Source organism: Anomaloglossus baeobatrachus, chromosome 6 (assembly GCF_048569485.1).
Source record: "Anomaloglossus baeobatrachus isolate aAnoBae1 chromosome 6, aAnoBae1.hap1, whole genome shotgun sequence".
NCBI classification, from domain to species: domain Eukaryota; kingdom Metazoa; phylum Chordata; class Amphibia; order Anura; family Aromobatidae; genus Anomaloglossus; species Anomaloglossus baeobatrachus.
In genome coordinates, this window is record NC_134358.1 from 103,280,115 (window position 1) to 103,302,207 (window position 22,093).

The following is a 22,093-nucleotide window of genomic DNA, read 5'->3' on the forward strand; positions in this document are numbered from 1 at the left end:
TAACCTTTTTGGCGTGTAAAATGCAATTTAGATTAGGTTTGGTAGCTGCTCTTGTGCATCTGTAAAAGTGGTGTAATACTGTGATGACCTTATTCCCAAAAACTATATGCAACTCAGAAATGCATGCAGGCATATTCCCCAGGCTCTCTCCATTCAGTTTCATCACTTTACCATCCATTACAGCCTATCCTTATGCCCTCAGACCTCTTTGTTGGGTCCAGCAGGAAATTACTTGCATTTCCCATTGACTTGCATTATACTCGCTATTCGGAAGGAATACGTGAGTATTACAAGGTACTCGTTATGAGTATAACGAATACGAATATTACGGTACTGGTTCATCTTTCCTCCCATCAGCCCCAGGTTGGTTCTCATTAGTGACAGATCCTATCTGCCCATATATTTGTAGACTTTTAGTCCAGGAAAGGCATGATAGTAGTATAGGGTCCCATCAAAGAAAGGTCACCTTGCCGTGGCTGATGGGCATGTAAGAATTGGCCCATTTTTACGCTAAGAACCCTAATGTTTCTAAGAATATTTTATATAGCATTTATGTAGTTTCAATTCCATATATTCAATGTTCATTTGTCTTGGCACTTACTGAGTTCTGCTGTATCCTTTTGTTTGTGTTTCGTGTAGTTTAAGAAGCTAGCACCTGTTCACACTTGCTGTATTTAAAGATGCAGTTTTTTGTAATTTGACTTAAATTTAAAGTTTGGTTTCAACTAGCCACACTAACCTCCCTACTCACTCCTTTCCTTTCTCCTCATCTTCTCCAAGATAGATATGATGCAAGACTTGAGTTTTTACCAGTGTGAGACATGTAATGGCTGACAGTACAGTCTGTTCTCCTGATATAACTGCAGATCTATCACTTGCATGCCTACAGATGGCATAAGAGGGTTGATCCTACTGATAGATTTCCTTTAAGCACTCTTTATAAATAAAACAAAATTAAACAGGTTGTCCTGGACTTTAAGGGGTACTTTGCACGCTGCGACATCGCAAGCCGATGCTGCGATGTCGAGTGCGATAGTCCCCGCCCCCGTCGCAGCAGCGATATCTTGTGATTGCTGGCGTAGCGAACATTATCGCTACGCCAGCTTCACATGCACTCACCTTCCCTGCGACGTCGCTCTGGCCGGCAATCCGCCTCCTTCCTAAGGGGGCGGGTCGTGCGGCGTCACAGCGACGTCACACGGCAGGCGGCCAATAGCAGCAGAGGGGTGGAGATGAGCGGGATGTAAACATCCTGCCCACCTGCTTCCTTCCGCAGAGCCGGCGTGACACAGGTAGGAGATGTTCCTCGCTCCTTCGGCTTCTCACACAGCGATGTGTGCTGCCGCAGGAACGAGGAACAACATCGTACCTGTCGCTGCACCGGCATTATGGAAATGTCGGACCCTACACCGATGATACGATAATGACGCTCTTGCGCTCGTTAATCGTATCAAAAAGGATTTGCACACTACTATATCGACTGCGACGCCGGATGTGCGTCACTTTCGATTTGACCCCACCGACATCGCACCTGCGATGTCGTAGTGTGCAAAGCCCGCATAACACTGATAACTTCTCCTTAGGATAGGTCCTCAATGTCCGATCAGTGGGGGTGTGACACTCCCAATTCCCGATGCAGACGGCTGGAATCACTCAGCTGTGGAGCTGCACATCAAAGATTAGAATGGGGCGCAGATATGAAGTAGCCATAATTAGAGATGAGAGAACCCAAGGTTTGGTGTTCGGAATCCAGTTGCTTTACATATGAACACCACTCACGCGAGCATCGCTGTGCTTGGGTACGCTCGGTGCTTAGCCCAGTGCAGGTCGCTTGCAGTGTTTGAATGGCTCACACTGGGGGTACAATAGCATGATCGGATGTAGTATGCACCCCCCAAAACAAAACAAAAAAAAAAAAATATAGAAACACCATCCCCTCCTCTCTCGTAGTGATCTGTTTATGGCTGGCTGCATGTGGGCACAGACCTGAATTGCCCAATTAGTGACTTTCATTGGAGTTCAGGTCAAGTTTGGGTTCCAAACCGTACTTAATTTCAAGTCCGGCTGAACCCACTGAACCGAAATTCCACAGGTCCGCTCATCTCTACCCATAATGTCCCGGACAACCTCTTTAAGCTTTTGATAACCTGGTATCATACAGCAGAACATTTGCTGGCATTGTGACTCCCTTGGAGCATCACTCTACTATATCTATTGGACATGGCTCTTTATCATGTCTTATTGGAGAATGGGAAAAAAGGAAGTTCTCAGCTCACCTGCTATCCAGACTGCTGCTCCTTACGGGTGCCTTGGATCCGCCGGTGAGTCCCGACCGGTTAGGTACGCCAAGAAAAATAGATGAAGGATCCAGCACGATTTTTCTTTTTTGGTAAAAACATCAAAGCTTTATTTTAAATGATTAAAAATAGTAATTATGTGAAGACCGAGGTATTGAGAAAACAAAGTGGGAACTTAACGCGTTTCGGACTTCATTTTTAAAAACATACAGAGTCCTTAATCATAAGTGACTTTTCTTGACTTATGATTAAGGACTCTATGTTTTGAAAAATGAAGTCCGAAACGCGATAAGTTCCCACTTTGTTTTCTCAATACCTCGGTCTTCACATAATTACTATTTTTAATCATTTAACCCCTTAACGACCGCGGGCCGTAAAATTACGTCCTAGCGGTCATAATGTTACTACTTGCGGTCTGCTGGTGGCAGCATGCTGCGATTGGCACACATCTCAGCTGATTTTCACAGCTGAGATGTGTGCCTGCTAGGCACGAGCAGAATCGTTATCTGCTCGTGCCATTTAACCCCTTAAATGGCGCTGTCAATATGTGACAGCGCCATTATAAGCGTGATCGCGGTAAACTTTTACTTACTGCCCGATACCGGAAGTCACGTGACGCGATCACGTGACTTCCGTTAGTTGTCATGGTAGCACAGGGTCATGTGAGGACTCCTGTACTACACAGGAATTGCTTTCACTTTCGCTGTGCCAGCGGCACAGCAAAAGAGAGAGAGCGCGTATCTGCTGTTTACAGCTGTGATCAGCAGATAGTGCAGAGCGATCGGAATGCTGATCGCAATAGCCCCCTAGGGGGACTAGTAAAATAAAAAAAAAAAAAAGTTAAAAAAAGTTTTAAAAAATTAAAAAAAAACAAAAACCTAAAAGTTCAAATCACCCCCTATTCGCCCCATTGAAAATTAAAGGGTTAAAAAAAATAAAAAATATACACACATTTGGTATCGCCGCGTTCAGAAACGCCCGATCTATCAAAATATAAAATCAATTAATCTGATCAGTATACGGCGTAGCGGCAAAAAAATTCCAAACGCCAAAACGACGTTATTTGTCACCACAACTTTTGCGCAAAATGCTATAAAAAGCAATCAAAACGTAGCATCTGCGCAAAAATGGTACCGTTAAAAACGTCAGCTCAAGACGCAAAAAATAAGCCATCACTGAGCCATAGATCCCGAAAAATGAGAACGCTACGTGTCACAGAATATGGCGCAAAACGTGCGCCACTTTTTTCGGTCAAACTTCCGATTTGTTTTTAACCCCTAATATAAAAGTAAACCTATACATGTTTGGTGTCTACGAACTCGCACTGACCTGAGGCATCACACCCACACATCAGTTTTACCATATACTGAACACTGAATAAAATATCTCAAAAACAATAGTGCTATTGCACTTTGTTTGCAATTTTTCTGCATTTGGATTTTTTTTGCCGTTTTCCAGTACACTATATGGTAAAACTTATGGTTTAATTTAAAAGTACAGCTCGTTCCGCAAAAAATGAGCCCTCATATGACCATATTGACTGAAAAATAAAAAAGTTACGTCTCTCAGAAAAAGAATGGCGAAAAAAAAAACGGAAAGCGAAAAATCGGCCGGTCGTGAAGGAGTTAAAATAAAGCTTTGATGTTTTTACCAAAAAAGAAAAATCGTGCTGGATCCTTCATCTATTTTTCTTGGCTTATTGGAGAATGGCAAGAGACCAACTGGAAAGAGTCTTTGTAAAGGAAAGAGTGTTTTGTAAAATATACTTACTGGTCAACATATTCTGGATATTTCTGCGCTGCCCCAATACTCTCCTGGATGGTGTGACCGCAGCTGGGTCCTGGTGGCTCACACAACATGGACCAGAAGTAACTTTCTCAATGTAAGTCTATGAGGCTCAGAACGAGCCTCTCATAGGCTTATATTAATAAACTAGTGGTCTGTGGTGAAATAAAAAACAAAACAAGCCGAAATGGCACTTTAATGCTGGATGAAGGGCAGAGTGAAGCCATTACCTGTAGCAACCAATCAGCTTTTTGCTCGTAATATAAAAACCGCTTCTGACAAATGAGAGCTGGAATACTGATTGGTTGCTATGGACAACTTATCCAGTCTTCCTTTGCACCAGTAGAAAAAGATATCTTCCATAATGAGGGAGATTTGTCAAACCAAGAGTAAAGAATAAGCGCCCAAATTGTCCAGAAGAATCCTCCAAAAGTAGAAGCTGACTGACCGCTATGACTTCTTCACTATTAACTTGCACCAATAGATAAATCTCTCATTATACCCCAATGGGAATAAAAATACTTTATAATATACACACACACACACACACACACACACACACACTGTGGTCCAAAAGTAGGTGGACAGTATGTGTGATAGGGTTATCAAACATGGTGTAAAGTGAAACTGACTCAGTTGCCCTTAGCCAACCAATCAGATTCCACCTTTCATTTTCCAAAGAGTCTGTGAAGCATGAGAATTGGAATCTGATTGGTTGCTAAGGGCAACTGAGTCTGTTTCACTTTACACCATGTTTGATAACCCTATTACACACACTGTCCATTTACTTTTGGACCACCCTATATATATTATATTATATATCATAATTAGTTTTGGGCGGACTCGCAGATAACCGGGATCAGTGGGTCCAGCCGAGTTTATAATAAAAAAAAAAAAAAACTCAAACAACTTGGTTCGGGCTAAGAATTGATCACAGATATTTGACCGGATGTCTGTCCCCTTATAAGTCTATGGGGGCTCGAATCAGGAGCTTAAAAATGGTGGTAGAAGGGATAGGGGGATTGGAGCAAGCGCTTTATACCTATCGAGTCTCCTGCGTGGCTTTAATGCTACTTCCAAGGCCGCTCATTAACCTCATCCATATGCACTGCTTCTCCCGCCCACCATCAGTCCTGGCGTCTCTCATTGGTTGCAGTCAGACTGCGCCCCCACCCTGTGTGACAGCGTGTCATACAGGGTGTGGGCGCATCTGACCCTACGCCAATTTTTTTCTTTAATTTAAACACACACACACATAATATATATGCCCTGACTTAATTTCATACATACCAAAGCAGGTGGAAGAAAAGTTCTGCCGCAGATTTTACAGGGCTTCAGGTTTTCAGATGAAATGTTTTCTGAAAAATATAGATTAGAGAATAAGTACGGAGGCCCACATGTGTAATCCTGCCTAATCAACAAAGAGTACACGTCGGTCGATGTATTTTCCAACAGTCTGGACAAACTATCCCAGTGATGGACGTTGTGTGATAGATTTCATCTTGAAGACATATTAGACACCTGCACTCTGATTCCTCAATTCTGATGGAAAACATTTTAAAAAAAAAAAATGGCAAAATTCTTGCGCAATGCAATGATTTTGTGGCTTTTGGCATTTTTGACTAGCTCTGCCAAAACGGGCAGTGCGAGAGCGAAACAGGGTGGGTGACATCTCTTCGTCTAATTCATGACGAGCTGTGTACCTGACTATGGTGAGGAGCACGGAGGCCACTTATTAGACGAGCGTCTCTTCATGAACCAGACAGCTCCAACACGCTCTCTCATCAAGACTGGCTAGCTTATAACGTTTTATGACTGCTGAAAAAGCTTTTTACCATAACTTTAACTCAGAATAAGCAAAAAAAAAAACCTTAGGTAATGTAGGACATAGTTCTATAAAGTAGATGTAAAAACTTAGCACTCAACATAAATGTGAATAGTGGTCTTTTATTGAGAAGAACTTGTAGGGCCAGTACAAGCACAGACGTTTTGGTCAAAAACCTTCATCAGTGTACGTGCAGGGGGTCCTCAGAAGGTGTAACAACTTGGCAACTCACGTAGCTGGGTATGATGCGGTGTCCACATAGACAGCAGTGGACACCTCATCATATCGGGTTACACCAGTTGTCAAGTTGCTATACCTTCTAAGGACCCCCTGCATGCACACTGATGAAGGTCTTTGCCCGAAATGTCTGTGCTTGTGCTGGTCCTACAAGTTCTTCTCAATAAAAGATCACTATTCACATTTATCTTGAGTGCCAAGTTTTTACATCTACTTGAGACAGTTTTGGACCTTACTTGAACACCACCCCAGAAGTGCCGTGTGCATCAACTCACTATAGTTCTATAAACACACTGCATACTACGACATGACTCCGTCCTGTCCTACACAGTGCAGCTGGTCCAACACTCCCTCTACTAATAATCCATGAGCTCAAGGACCGTATTCAGCCAAGAGTCCCCAGAACACCCAGAAATCTCCTCTCTGAATAACAAAGCACAATCTGAAATACTTCTACTAATTTTTAACTGAATTTAGGTTGTTCTTTTTTTGGTGGGATGACCAGATCTGAGACATGACACTGCAGCAATCATTGGATGACAGTCAGGTATCGTTATATACAGTAGCTATGGCTTAAGTGACTGTATGTTCAATTAATTTCTTTAAAGTGAACCTGCCAGGTCAAAAAAGCGTTCTGACATACAAGCAGGAGCATGTGTGAGCTGCTAACCCATTCCTAATCATCCCCGTGTTGTTATATTGTGTAATCTGAAAGTAATAAAAAAGTTTTATTATTTTCATATGTCCTATGTAAATAGCTTAGGTCTCTAGCCCCATGGGCGTCTCAGCGCCCTGTGAGCGTCTACATGCTTTCCATGGTATCACGCCCCTGTGGGATGGATTTACATCAGCGACGTCACTTCTGCAGCTTCAGAATCTCGCGTGCACGCTTACCATTCTCGTCGCCGCCTCATCCTGGCGCTTGCTTCTTTGCTTCTGACGCGCACTGCACATGACCGGAACCGCAGGCGTTTTCTGAGCAAGCGCAGTGCACATCAGAAGCTGTCACGCAAACGCCAGAATGAGGCGGCGAGAACGGTAAGCACGCGTGAGATTCTGAAGTAGCGACAGTCACATCGCTGATGTAAATCCATGGTATCACACCCACAAGAGCATGATACCATGGAAAGCATATAGACGCCCAGGGCATGGGGCTAGAGACTTATGTTATTTACATAGGACATATGAAAGTAATAAAACGTATTTTATTACTTTCATATTACACAATATAACAACACAGGGATGGGTAGGAAGGGGTTACTAGCTCACACTGGCTCCTGCTTGTAGGTCAGAACGCTTTTTTGACCTGACAGGTTCCCTTTAAGGCCGGGGCCACACGGGGGACTACTGCAATCCTCGCATGACACTCGACTCATGCTGGCAGCACAGTGGGAGCCGAGTGTCATGCAAGTGTCCCTGCGACTGAGGTCTGATCATGTGATCGAACCACAGCTGCGGGGGGAGGGCTGGCACTGAGGAGGGGTGGGCCTGCTCTGAGGAGGGGAGGGAGGGAATTATCTCCTTCTCTCCTCCATTGCCGGCTATTGCCATTCTCGCTCTGCACTTGCAGTACACCAGTGTACCGCGAGTGCAGTGCGATCTTTCTCTCGCCCCATAGACTTGAATGGGTGCGAGAGAAACAACGATCACATTGCATTGTTTTCTCGGTCCGATTGGGGCTGAGAAAATAATCGCTCATGTGCACTGACACATAAGGCTAATATTCGTTCGAGTGGAATGCGACGTTTTATCGCATTCCACTCACTCCGATTTTCATGCCGTGTGTCATAGGCCTAACCCTTTCTCCACTCCAGCTTCTCTTCACCTTCCTGACCTGGCTAAACTTTACAATCCTGACCTGTGTCAATTTATGAGGTTACCTGAGATGTCTCGAAAGCTTGCTTTGTAACATCACTTTATTTTATTTTAGTTAGCCATTAAAAGGTATCACAAGATTATAATTTTGTTCCTCTCACTGAGAACATTCAATAATTTATGAGGTTATAACTCTGGAACGCTTCAACAGATCCCAGTGATTCTGAGCCAGTTTTTTCAAGACATATTGAACGTTATGTTAGTTTTCAATTTTGGTTGATATGATTTGCGTATATTTATGAAAATATTAAACATTTGCCAAAAAATAGGAACATTTTGCAATTTCAAACTTTGAATTTTTATGCCTTTAAACCAGTCAGTTGCATCTCACAAAATTGTTAATAAATAACATTTCTCTCATTACATCAGCGCCATGTTTTTAAACATTTTTTTTTAAAAGTTAGAAGCTTAAAAGTTCATCAGCAATCTGTCATTTGTCCAACAAAATTTACAAAACCATTTATTTTTTTTAGGGACCACTTCACATTTGAGCGACCTCAGTGACAGCCAATACCCAAAAGTGACCCCATTCTAAAAACTGCTCCCCTCAAACTGCTAAAAACCATATTAAAAAAAGTGTATTAACCCTTTAGGGGCTTCACAGGAACTAAAGCAATCTGAAAGGCAAAAAAAAAAAATTATGAAAATTTTACTTTTTCCCACAAAAACATTGCTTTAGCCCCAAATTTTTGATTTTCACAAGGGTATCAGGAGAAAATACACAGTACTCAGTGACCAAGGGCTTTACTGCCAGAAAAGTGTATGAGCGTTTCTTCATCTCCCAACATTTGGGATTTTTAAAGATGTTGAATAAAGTTTGAATTTTTACATTTTAAAAGCCTGGTTTTTCAACATAATTGCTTTTGCAACGTACCGCAGGTTAGCAGGTTTTTTTTTTTTGGATTGGAGGCTTGACTAAATAAGGAATGGCACTAATTTAACTATAGCCACGGTGAGATAATCTAAATCATTTTACTTACTGAAGATCTGTATAGTATATTTTAGGTTTGGCTATTATCACACAAAAAAATGCTTTTTATACAAAATAAAGGTTTTTGTTTTTTTTTGCATCAACAAATTTTGAAGGATAGAAACAGCAATTCAAGAATTCACAGTGTCGTAAAAGTGACAACACAGCTTTTTGCTTCGGGTCAGTTCAATTACAGTGATACCACATTTATATATTTTTTTATGTTTTATCGCTTTCACACAATACAATAATTTAAAAAAAAAAAAATAGTTTTTGCATTGTTGCACTATAGCTATAAAGTTTTTTTTCCCCTGCCAATAGAACTGTATGCCAGTTTGTTTATTGTGGCACAAGATGACGTTTTCAGTGGTACCATTTTTATATATGATTTATGTTTTGATCACGTTTTATTCCACTTTTTTTGTCAACTTTATGATAAAAAGACTTAGCTTTTACTACGTTCCATTATTTTATTTTTTTACGTTGCTCATTGTAGGGGTTAACCAGTAATTAAGAGCTGTGGAATAAAAGCACAATAGGGTCTTAGCCCAATATAGAAAGGGTACAAATGTAAATCAAACTCACCTATAGCGGTTGTGCCAGTCACAACCACTATGCAAGCATGTAAGAATCCAAGTCCAGGCAGCAGTCCCAAGTAGGGCTGATAACAGAGAGTAGACGAAGAAAGGGTTCTTAATTCCGCGCCAAGGGCACAATGGATTCGGAAGGAGATTAATGCTTCTTTAATATCATGCACAGGTCAACGCGTTTCAGGAAACACGTTGACCTGTGCATGATATTAAAGAAGCATTAATCTCCTTTCAAATCCATTGTGTCCTTGGCGCAGAATTAAGAACCCTTTCTTCGTCTACTCTCTATTAGGGGATAACCAGTGTGACAGCTTTATAGATCGGGTTGTTCCGGACGCAGTAATACCACTGTGGTTTACTATAATATATATATATATATATACACATTATATATATTTTATATATATATATATATATATATATATATATATATATATATATATATATATATATATATATATATATACATATACACACATATACACATACATACATACATACATATACATACATACATACATATACATACATATACATACATACATATACACTATTTTTATTTATTTTTTTGCTTCTTTATTTTCTGATTTTTTTTCTTATATTTTTTATTCTTACATTTTTTTTTCACTTTTTTACTTAGTCCCTATATGGGACATTAATTTTTATTAGTCTGATTGCTGGTATAATGTATTGCAATGTACATACATTGCAATACATTACACCTGTCAGTGCTGCACTGACAGAACGCCTGTTAGACCATGCTCCTGGCGTGGTCTAACAGGTCACCATAGCCTGGGAGACCCATAGGTCATCATTTGACCTCGAGTTGCCATGGCAAATATCGGGCCCCTACGATCACATCGCAGGAGTCCTGATTTAATGGAGAGGGAGCACACTCCCTCTCCATGCCTCTGAAATGCTATGGTCGCTATTGAATGCGTCATTTCAGAGGTTAAACAGCCATTGGTGGTGTGGCGACTGTCCCTGGCTGTGTCAGCCGGAGCTCAGCTATAATTTATTCCGAGCTCCAGGTGATCTTGCAGGTACAGTCTCTGTGCCCGCATGAATGCCAAGACACAAGTTTACATCATTTTGATGGAACCCTTTCCCGACCAGGATGTAAACATCAAATGTTAATAAGGGTTTAATATAAAAATGTACAAGCAGTTAAGGTCTGAATTAGACTTTGTAGAAATCCATACACACATTCGCAAAAACTCTCTCAGTGAAAAAGTCTCTTAGGCTAGTTTCACACTTGCGTTGAACGGCATCCGTTGCATTGCACTGTGTGACGGATGCAATGGATGCGTTGCATATAGTGGCACAACGGATGCAACGGATCATACAAAACTGCGGAATCTGCTTTTTTTTTTCTTTACATTTTTACCGGCGGCATAATATTGTGAACGATCAGCTGATCACCCGGCCGCCGGGTGATCAGCTGATCGCTCACAGCAGCCGGCCGCCGGGTGATCAGCTGATCGCTCACAGCAGCTGGCCGCCGGGTGATCAGCTGATCGTTCTGCCGCCGAGAATGTGTGCGGGGGGCGGAGTGCGGGGTGGGTGGAGCCGAGCTGGCGGGGCCGAGCTGGGCCATGGCGCTGAGGACCTCAGTACCGGACACTGCATGGCTGGGGACAGGTGTGTGTGTGTGTGTGTGTGTGTGTGTGTGTGTGTGCGTGTGTGTGTGTGTGTGTGTGTGTGTGTGTGCGCGCGCCCGCGTCTGTGTGTATGCGGAGTGGAGTGGGGGAGGGGCCGGAGCCAAGCGGGGAGGTGTCGGGCTCCCTGCACACGTAGCCAGGGTAAATATCGGGTAACTAAGCAAAGCACTTTGCTTGGTTACCCAATATTTACCTTGGTTACCAGCGTACACTGCTTAGCGCTGACTCCTTGCACACGTAGCCACTGTAAATATCGGGTAACTAAGCAAAGCGCTTTGCTTAGTAACCCGATGTGTACCCTGGTTACGTGTGCAGGGAGCTAGAGAGAGCATGCGCACCGAAATCCTAAAGATTCCGCTGCTCAAAAAAAGTTACATGCTGCGTTCCTTCCGCCCGGCGGAAGCAACGCAGCGTCGGCCAGCGGAAGCAACGCAGGTCCATCAGTCGCAATCCGTCGTCCATACAACTCTATGGGAAGCAGCGGAATCCGTTAATGGATTCCGCTGTTTTCCAAAACAGCGGATTGCGACTGAAGGAAAAAAACCGCAAGTGTGAAACTAGCCTTAAAAAGGGAATCTATCACCAGTTTTCTGCCACTTAAAGGGGTGGTTCACCCATTTTTTTATTTTCTCTATGAGTGTAACTTACCATTATAGGCGTTTTCTTCATTGGCCTCTATTTGCAGTTCTGGCACTGAGCGGCGCTATCCTGCACGCTCAGTGCCGGTCAAATGACCCACTGGTGCTGCGGCCGTTAGTATCCTCTTACGTCCCGTCAAGTTCCGAGCTCTCAGACTTGACGGTTACGTCAGAGGATGCTGGCGCCACTCACAGTGATTGACTGGGCTGTGGGCGGTGACTACCGCACGTCACAGCCCAGCATCGAGGGGAGGATCCGGAGGATGGCACGGGACGCCAGTGTGGAGTACAGGGAGGGTTTCTTCAGCTGAAATCCCCCCTGTCACGCAAGTATGTGATCACACTATCCGCCCGCTGTGCTCAGCTGTCAGGAGAGCCTGCGGTGTCGGCAGTGTGATCATGTGCTCCTACCAGCAGCACAGGTGACCGGACGCTGCATGGGACCAATTTGCTCCACTCTGTCCCCTGCTCAACAAGTCCCAGAGTGGAGACAGTGACATGCTCTGCTCTGACACATAGTGTGCTGCATGTCACTAACTGTCTCCACTCTGACACTTGTTGTGCAGGTGACCGGATGATACATGTCACTAACTGTCTCCACTCTGGGACTTCTGCTGCATAGGACCCACTTTCTCCACTCTCACATGCACAACAAGTCCCAGAGTGGAGACAGTTGGTGACATGCTCTGCTCTGACACATAGTGTGCTATATGTCACTATCTTGCTCCACTCTGGGACTTGTGCAGGTGAGAGTGGAGGAAGTGGGTCCTATGCAGCAGAAGTCACAGAGTGGAGCAAGTTAGTGACATGTATCATCCGGTCACCTGCACAACAAGTCCCAGAGTGGAGCAAGAGAGTGACATGCAGCACACTATGAGTCAGAGCAGAGCATGTCACCGCTCTGCTCTGTCACCTGTCCTGCTGCATGGGACCAAATGGCTGCACTCTGTCACCTGCACAACAAGTCACAGAGTGGAGCAAGTTGGTGACAGAGCACCTCTCTCCCCCCTCTCTCTTGTCACCCCCCTCTCTTCTCTCCACCCCCTCCTTCCCACCCCCCACTCTTCTCCCCCCACTCTCTTCTCCCACCCCTCTTTTCTCCCCCCTCACCCCTCCCTCTCTCCCTTTTCCCTCCCTCTCTCTCTTTTCCCTCCCTCTCTCTCTTTTCCCTCCCTCTCTCTTTTCCCTCCCTCTCTCTCTTTTCCCTCCCTCTCTCTCTTTTCCCTCCCTCTCTCTCCCTTTTCCCTCCCTCTCTCTCCCTTTTCCCTCTCTCTCTCCTGGCATGGTCAGTACAGAAATCTCTCGATCGTGGAGGGGTGAGAGGGAGTAATAAACATGGAGTCCCTAATGTGTCTGTGTATTTATTTCTAATAAAGTATTTTTCTCTGTGTGATGTCTTTTTTTTTTTAACCCTTTATTGGAGATTCTTAATGGCCGAGTCAAACTTGGCCTGACATTAAGAATCTCGGGCTTTATACCAGCTGGTAAAACATAGCTGGTATTAACTACTTACTACCCAGCGTGCCACCTGCCACCAGGGCCACTGGAAGAGTTGGCTACAGTGCCAGAAGATGGCGCTTCTATGGAAGCACCATTTTCTGGGGCGGCTGTGGACTGCAATTCGCAGCGGGGGGCTCAGAAAGCTTGGGCCACCCTGCGGTGCGGATTCCAATCCACAGCTGCCTAGTTGTACCTGGCTGGACACAAAAAAATGAGCGAAGCCCACGTCATTTTTTTTTTTAAATTATTTCATGAAATAATTTAAAAAAACAGGACTTCCCTATATTTTTGGTTCCCAGCCGGGTAGAAATAGTGGGGTGGGGGCAGCCCGTACCTGCCTGCTGTACCTGGCTAGCGTACAAAAAATATGGCGAAGCCCACGTCATTTTTTTTTTAAAGGTTTTTAGGCAAAAACCTATAATATATATATATATATATATATATATATATATATATATATATATATATATATATATATATATATATATATATATATATATATATATATATATATATATATATATATATATCACAAACCAGGAGGACAGATTGAAATAGCTTCTACAATATCAAAAAGTTTATTCATGTACATATTAAACATATAGTGTCAATATTTTAATAAAACAGGCACGAGAAAGGGATGGTAAAAATGGCAAACACCTGGGAGCTGCACAAATAACAATAGAGAAACGATCAAGTATCCATCCACCAGGCCTTGTGTATCCAAAAGGAAAACATGAAAAAAACCCAAGTGGGCTCATATATCAAAAGCTCAGTAGAAATCCTGATAGTTACACTGGCAAAAAAAGTGGAGGATATATAGCAGGAAAACAGTGATTATATTGAAGGGATCAGATGCATCGGGCAGCCCCTGACATGTAAATCAACCCATAGGGGTTTAATATAGAGAAGGGGGAACGGGGCAAGCCAAATACAAGTAAACCCAATCTAAAGATACCGCAAACCTGTGTGAAAGGATGGAATTAGCAGAGCGTGCAGTCAGCCAGGGGTGACAGAGGAGGTAAAACCCCCACTAGAGACTCCACGTACGTTTCACGATTGTGAAGTATTCGCTTCGTCAGGGAGTGGGTAAGTAGCACAGAAGGGCTGCTAGAAATAGCCCTAAACACAGCTGGGGCACCACATTGGTGATTCAGCGCATGCGCATACCGCACCATACAGGCTCGGAACCCCCCCTCCTCCTCCTCTCATCCGGCCGTCATGATCCCGCGCGGGAGCGGGGACGCATCCCCATGGCTCCCGCGCACCGACCAGCCAAGGCAGGGCACCGCACTGGGAATACGGCGCATGCGTACATCGCGCCGCACGGTACATCGCGTCAGCACTCCCTGACGAAGCGAATACTTCACAATCGTGAAACGTACGTGGAGTCTCTAGTGGCGGTTTTACCTCCTCTGTCACCCCTGGCTGACTGCACGCTCTGCTAATTCCATCCTTTCACACAGGTTTGCGGTATCTTTAGATTGGGTTTACTTGTATTTGGCTTGCCCCGTTCCCCCTTCTCTATATTAAACCCCTATGGGTTGATTTACATGTCAGGGGCTGCCCGATGCATCTGATCCCTTCAATATAATCACTGTTTTCCTGCTATATATCCTCCACTTTTTTTGCCAGTGTAACTATCAGGATTTCTACTGAGCTTTTGATATATGAGCCCACTTGGGTTTTTTTCATGTTTTCCTTTTGGATACACAAGGCCTGGTGGATGGATACTTGATCTTTTCTCTATTGTTATTTGTGCAGCTCCCAGGTGTTTGCCATTTTTACCATCCCTTTCTCGTGCCTGTTTTATTAAAATATTGACACTATATGTTTAATATGTACATGAATAAACTTTTAGATATTGTAGAAGCTATTTCACTCTGTCCTCCTGGTTTGTGACATGCTTTAAGAGTAGCTCTGAAGTGGTGTGGTGATTGTGTATGATCCACCCCATTTCCTTGTTTGTATGGACTCATCTGGTATATATATATAAAAATAAATAAATAAAAAGGCTTCCCTGGATTTTCCATTGCCAGTGAAGGTAACACCAAGCAGCGGCGGTTAGCAGCCAGTAGCTGCTTGGGTTACCCTTCGCAATAGAAAATGCAGTGGAAGTCCACACTTTTTTTTTTTTTTTTTTTTTTACCCCGTTATGTGTTTGGGTTTTTGTTTTTTTATTTTTAATTAATTAAAAAAAAAAATGCCATTGGCTTCGCCCATCAAGCACCAGAGCATTTTACTGCTCACTCATGCCTATTCCTGACCACAGCGCCAGCATAACAAGTAATCAGATGACTCCAGTGCCGGACGATCACTTGTTCGGTGTCCCCCTGTATCCATCGCAGCGTGTGCGGGTTGTGAGGTTACCTGAGTTCAGTCCGGCACTGGAGTCAGCTGATCTGAACTCCAGCCCGCAGACGCTGCGATGGATGCAGGGGGACACAGAACAGTGTGTCCCCGAGTCCCTACAGTCGGACTCAGTGGGCAGGGACACACGAGTGACACTCGGCTCTGCTGTACTGCCAACGTGAGCCGAGTGTCATGCGAGGGGATCGCAGTAATTACCGTGTGGGCCCCGGCCTAATCGGCCGACACAGGAGTCAGCTATCTGAACGCAGCTGAACTCCTGACCACACAGCCTGCACACGGTCACGTGTGATCGGCAGCAGGCAGTGACGGCTGTTAACCTGCATCCATCGCAGCCTGTGCGGGCTGTGAGATCAGGAGTCAGCTGACTCCAGTGCCGGCCGATAAATTCTGTGTCCCGCTGCAGAAGGATCCGGTAAAATAATGGTTGCATGCGTTGCACATTTAATCCACAGGATCCGGTTATATGCGGTTTACATTTTTTTGCCTACAGGCAAAAAAACGCTGATGTGAAAGTAGCCTGCAAAATGCATGCCACACGGATGATACAGACGACACACAGACTAGGCAAGAGGGAAAAAAAGCAATCTCATGACGCCTTCATTTTTTTTTCCCCAATTATTTTTTTTACATGTTGCGCCGGCTAATAATCATAATTTCTGTACACACACACACACACACACACAGACTATGAACTATTTGAGAACAAGCAGAAGATAGACGCTTTCTTCCCCTGGTTGTGCAGAGCTGGGAGCTTCGGCTGTCTCTGCTGTGATTTCTCTCAGTGCATCCACAGGGAAGAGGTAGGGAGGAGACTTTGGGTGGCGAGGAGAGTGGGTGTGTTAGACACAGTGGGTGTGTTAGATAAGTTAGATACAGCCCTAGAGCCACAAAGAATTATGGGAGTTTTAGGAACTGAACCCAGGAAGTCAGAAGAGAGATTAACCCCATCAGAGCTGCAGCCAGCAATGACCGTGTGCTGCTAGAGCATAAAAGGTAATAGTGCTGAAAAAACATAATAGATGTGTGGAGCGGCACATATTAGCAAGATTTATCAGAAAAACAAAAATCAGTTTTGGTAACTGGACAACTTCTTTAATCTAAGGGGTACTTTGCACACTACGACATCGCTAGCCGATTGTAGCGATGCCAAGCGCGATAGTCCCCGCCGCACATGTGATATCTTGTGATAGCTGCCGTAGCGAAAATTATCGCTACGTCAGCTTCACATGCACTTATCTGCCCTGCGACGTCGCTCTGGCCGACGAACCGCCTCCTTCCTAAGGGGGCGGGTCGTGCGGAGTCACAGCGACGTCACACGGCAGGCAGCCAATAGAAGCAGAGGGGCGGAAATGAGCGGGACGTAAACATCCCGCCCACCTCCTTCCTCATTGCAGGTGGGACGCAGGTAAGGAGATGTTCCTTGCTCCTGTGGCTTCATACACAGCGATGTGTGCTGCCGCACGAACGAGGAACAACATCGTACCTGTCGCTGCAGCGACATTATGGAAATGCCCGAGGCTACACCGATCATACAATTTCGACACTTTTGCGCTCATTAATCGTAGTTAAAAGGATTCACATACTCCGATGTCGACAGCGACACCGGATGTGCGTCACTTTCAATTTGACCCCACCGACATCGCAGCTGCGATGTAGTAGTGTGCAAAGTACCCCTAAGAGTGGAATAATGTAAGGATAGAGTCCCTCATTCCAGCGATGTGTCTCTTACTGGCCTGCTGCTGTAATTTTGACAAAATCATTGTTTTACTAGGAGATTATCACAGACAACTAGTAAACATGCTTCTATGCCATCCTCCATAATAAGCCCTGTATAACCCCACCACAACCAATGATTGTCAGCTTTCTGCCTATGCACAGTGTACATAAAAAGTTGTCAATCAGTACAGTTGTGGGCAGCACTATTTAGAGCTCAGCATTCAGAGAACTGTTAGATTTGCAACAGAAAAAACTGCGATATTATAACAACTACACCAAGTGATAATACATTGCTGGAATCAGGGTCTCTGTCTCTACATTTTGCTGCTCTTAGAAGGGGAAGCAAAAACCTGATGAAAGATTCCCTTTAAAGGGGACGGCCACTACACTAACATTGATGGCCTATCTTTAGGATAGGTCATCAATATCTAACTGGCCGGGGTCCTCGACACCCCTGCCGAACAGCTGTGCTTGGTCCTGGCGGCGCCAGCAGGAAATGCTCAGTCTCTGAGCTTCTGATAGCGGCGTTGGCAGCTCTGGGACTGAGCATTTCCTGCTGATGCCGCCGGGACTGAGCATGGCTAATTGTCAGGAGTGAAGGGGTTAAAGTTGTGGCCAACCTCTTCAAATTATATGATCACGCACTGCTTTCATGATCTATTTGTACAGTATATATAGGAATGCACATATTTCGTCTAGATATATCTACTGTACATAACATACATTACTTTTCTCTGACGCACATCACTAACAACAGAAAAAACACAATACATTAAACCATCGCACAAAACAAAAAGAAATGTGTTCTGCAGGATCCAAAGAGGGTCCTCAGAGGTTTTTTTACAACCACCTAATATTGATGTAGAGAATTATTCCTGGTATTAGAAATGATGACTTATCCAGAGGATAGGTGATAGCGAGCTGATCGGTGGGGTCTGACACAGTCTCGTGAATGGGCCTCTATAGAGCTCCGTCTGAATGGAGCAAGAATGAGTGTCTACAGAGCTCCGTCTGAATGGAGCAAGAATGAGAGTCTACAGAGCTCCGTCTGAATGGAGCAAGAATGAGAGTCTACAGAGCTCCGTCTGAATGGAGCAAGAATGAGAGTCTACAGAGCTCCGTCTGAATGGAGCAAGAATGAGAGTCTACAGAGCTCCGTCTGAATGGAGCAAGAATGAGTGCCTACAGAGCTCCGTCTGAATGGAGCAAGAATGAGTGCCTACAGAGCTCCGTCTGAATGGAGCAAGAATGAGTGCCTACAGAGCTCCGTCTGAATGGAGCAAGAATGAGTGTCTACAGAGCTCCGTCTGAATGGAGCAAGAATGAGTGTCTACAGAGCTCCGTCTGAATGGAGCAAGAATGAGAGTCTACAGAGCTCCGTCTGAATGGAGCAAGAATGAGAGTCTACAGAGCTCCGTCTGAATGGAGCAAGAATGAGAGTCTACAGAGCTCCGTCTGAATGGAGCAAGAATGAGTGCCTACAGAGCTCCGTCTGAATGGAGCAAGAATGAGAGTCTACAGAGCTCCGTCTGAATGGAGCAAGAATGAGTGCCTACAGAGCTCCGTCTGAATGGAGCAAGAATGAGTGCCTACAGAGCTCCGTCTGAATGGAGCAAGAATGAGTGTCTACAGAGCTCCGTCTGAATGGAGCAAGAATGAGTGTCTACAGAGCTCCGTCTGAATGGAGCAAGAATGAGTGCCTACAGAGCTCCGTCTGAATGGAGCAAGAATGAGTGCCTACAGAGCTCCGTCTGAATGGAGCAAGAATGAGTGCCTACAGAGCTCCGTCTGAATGGAGCAAGAATGAGTGCCTACAGAGCTCCGTCTGAATGGAGCAAGAATGAGTGCCTACAGAGCTCCGTCTGAATGGAGCATGAATGAGTGCCTACAGAGCTCCGTCTGAATGGAGCAAGAATGAGTGCCTACAGAGTTCCGTCTGAATGGAGCAAGAATGAGAGTCTACAGAGCTCCGTCTGAATGGAGCAAGAATGAGAGTCTACAGAGCTCCGTCTGAATGGAGCAAGAATGAGTGCCTACAGAACTCCATCTGAATGGAGCAAGAATGAGTGTCTACAGAGCTCCGTCTGAATGGAGCAAGAATGAGTGCCTACAGAACTCCATCTGAATGGAGCAAGAATGAGTGTCTACAGAGCTCCGTCTGAATGGAGCAAGAATGAGTGCCTACAGAGCTCCGTCTGAATGGAGCAAGAATGAGTGCCTACAGAGCTCCGTCTGAATGGAGCATGAATGAGTGCCTACAGAGCTCAGTCTGAATGGAGCAAGAATGAGTGCCTACAGAGTTCCGTCTGAATGGAGCAAGAATGAGAGTCTACAGAGCTCCGTCTGAATGGAGCAAGAATGAGTGTCTACAGAGCTCCGTCTGAATGGAGCAAGAATGAGTGTCTACAGAGCTCCGTCTGAATGGAGCAAGAATGAGTGTCTACAGAGCTCCGTCTGAATGGAGCAAGAATGAGTGTCTACAGAGCTCCGTCTGAATGGAGCAAGAATGAGTGTCTACAGAGCTCCGTCTGAATGGAGCAAGAATGAGTGTCTACAGAGCTCCGTCTGAATGGAGCAAGAATGAGTGTCTACAGAGCTCCGTCTGAATGGAGCAAGAATGAGAGCCTACAGAGCTCCATCTGAATGGAGCAAGAATGGAGTGCCTACAGAGCTCCGTCTGAATGGAGCAAGAATGAGTTCCTACAGAGCTCCGTCTGAATGGAGCAAGAATGAGTGCCTACAGAGCTCCGTCTGAATGGAGCAAGAATGAGTGCCTACAGAGCTCCGTCTGAATGGAGCAAGAATGGAGTGCCTACAGAGCTCCGTCTGAATGGAGCAAGAATGAGTATCTACAGAGCTTCGTCTGAATGGAGCAATGGCTGAACACATGCATCTCTGACAGAAAATGCACAGCACTTGGCTTTTTCCAGCAGCTTCATTAAAAATGTATGGAGCCGAAGTGCACGTGTCCAGCCGCAGACACAGGACGTCCACCGAGCCGCAAGTAATCATCTGTCCTATGGATATGTGAAAACCTCTAAAGATGTGAATCACCCTTTAAGAACATGCCAGGTTTTTTAATACATCCTGTCATTAGTTCCCCTATATAATTCAGCTATTATTAAATTACTCATTCATTCTTCTCTATCAACATTCATGTTATGTGGGATTTTCAAATCTTTACGTTCTTTGAAGGGGATTACTATTACATCATATACAAAGTGACTAGCTGTACTACCCGGCTTCGCCCGGGTTAATAACTGCTGTTAACAAAATAGAATGTATTAACAAAAATGTATTCTGCACACAAAACCCACAAAACAAATAGATATAAATGTAATTATGTCTGTCTCCCCCTCTGTATATATCTCTCTATATCTTTCTGTCTGTCTCTGACTGTGTCTGTCTCTTTCTCCGTCTGTCTATCTATCTCTTTCCCTGAATGTCTATCTATCTCTGTCACTTTCCCTGAATGTCTATCTATGTCTGTCTCTCCCCCTGTCTGTCTCTCCCCCTGTCTGTCTCTCCCCCTGTCTGTCTCTCCCCCTGTCTGTCTCTCCCCCTGTCTGTCTCTCCCCCTGTCTGTCTCTCCCCCTGTCTGTCTCTCCCCGTCTGTCTCTCCCCCTGTCTGTCTCTCCCCCTGTCTGTCTCTCCCCCTGTCTGTCTCTTTGTCTGTCTCTTACCCTGTCTGTCTCTTTCCCTGTCTCTTTGTCTGTCTCTTACCCTGTCTGTCTCTTTCCCTGTCTGTCTCTTTCCCTGTCTGTCTCTTTCCCTGTCTGTCTCTTTCCCTGTCTGTCTCTTTCCCTGTCTGTCTCTTTCCCTGTCTGTCTCTTTCCCTGTCTGTCTCTTTCCCTGTCTGTCTCTTTCCCTGTCTGTCTCTTTCCCTGTCTGTCTCTTTCCCTGTCTGTCTCTTTCCCTGTCTGTCTGTCTCTTTCCCTGTCTGTCTGTCTCTTTCCCTGTCTGTCTGTCTCTTTACCTGTCTGTGTCTGTCTCTTAACCTGTCTCTCTCTTTCCCTGTCAGTCTGTCTCTTTGTCTGTGTCTCTTTCCCTGTCAGTCTGTCTCTTTGTCTGTGTCTCTTTCTTTGTGTCTGTCTATTACCCTGTCTATGTCTGTTTCTTTCCCTGTCTGTGTCTGTCTCTTTCCCTGGCTGCATTGTAACACGCCAGCATTCCATTTAAGGGCATGGCTGCGCATTCTTCTGAAGTTCTGGCTGCACTGTGGCTCCCAGCTCCATTCGCTTTAATGGAGGCAGGGTTTTTGGCGAATAACTGTAAAGCGCGGAGTTAAAATCTCCCCTCAAAACATAGCCTATGACGCTCTCGGGGTCAAGAAGTGTGAGTGTGCAAAATTTTGTGGCTGTAGCTGCGACGGTGCAGATACCAATCCCGGACATACATACATACACACACACACATACATACACACATTCAGCTTTATATATTAGATTAACAGACTGTAACACTAACGTTCTCCACAAAGGAAAGGAGATGTGAAGAATGGATAAAAAAGGGGGAGGGGAATGGGTGTGTTTAGAAACTCCTATTAGGCTATGTGCGCACTGGAAAATGGAATTTTCTCAAGAAAATTCCGCAGGCACTGAAAGATTATCGCACCCGCGGTAAAAA

The 22,093-nt window shown here is 44.7% G+C and overlaps 1 protein-coding gene across 1 annotated transcript in view; it reads right to left on the bottom strand.

Annotated features, from left to right (window-relative positions):
• The window catches only part of ZC2HC1A (zinc finger C2HC-type containing 1A), an 88,947-nt gene that overhangs the window by 53,937 nt on the left and 12,917 nt on the right, over positions 1–22,093 (bottom strand). The window contains exon 2 of the mRNA XM_075353153.1: positions 5,373–5,440. Within this exon, the coding sequence (XP_075209268.1) occupies positions 5,373–5,440 (68 nt within the window). The remainder of the gene's footprint in view (positions 1–5,372; positions 5,441–22,093) is intronic.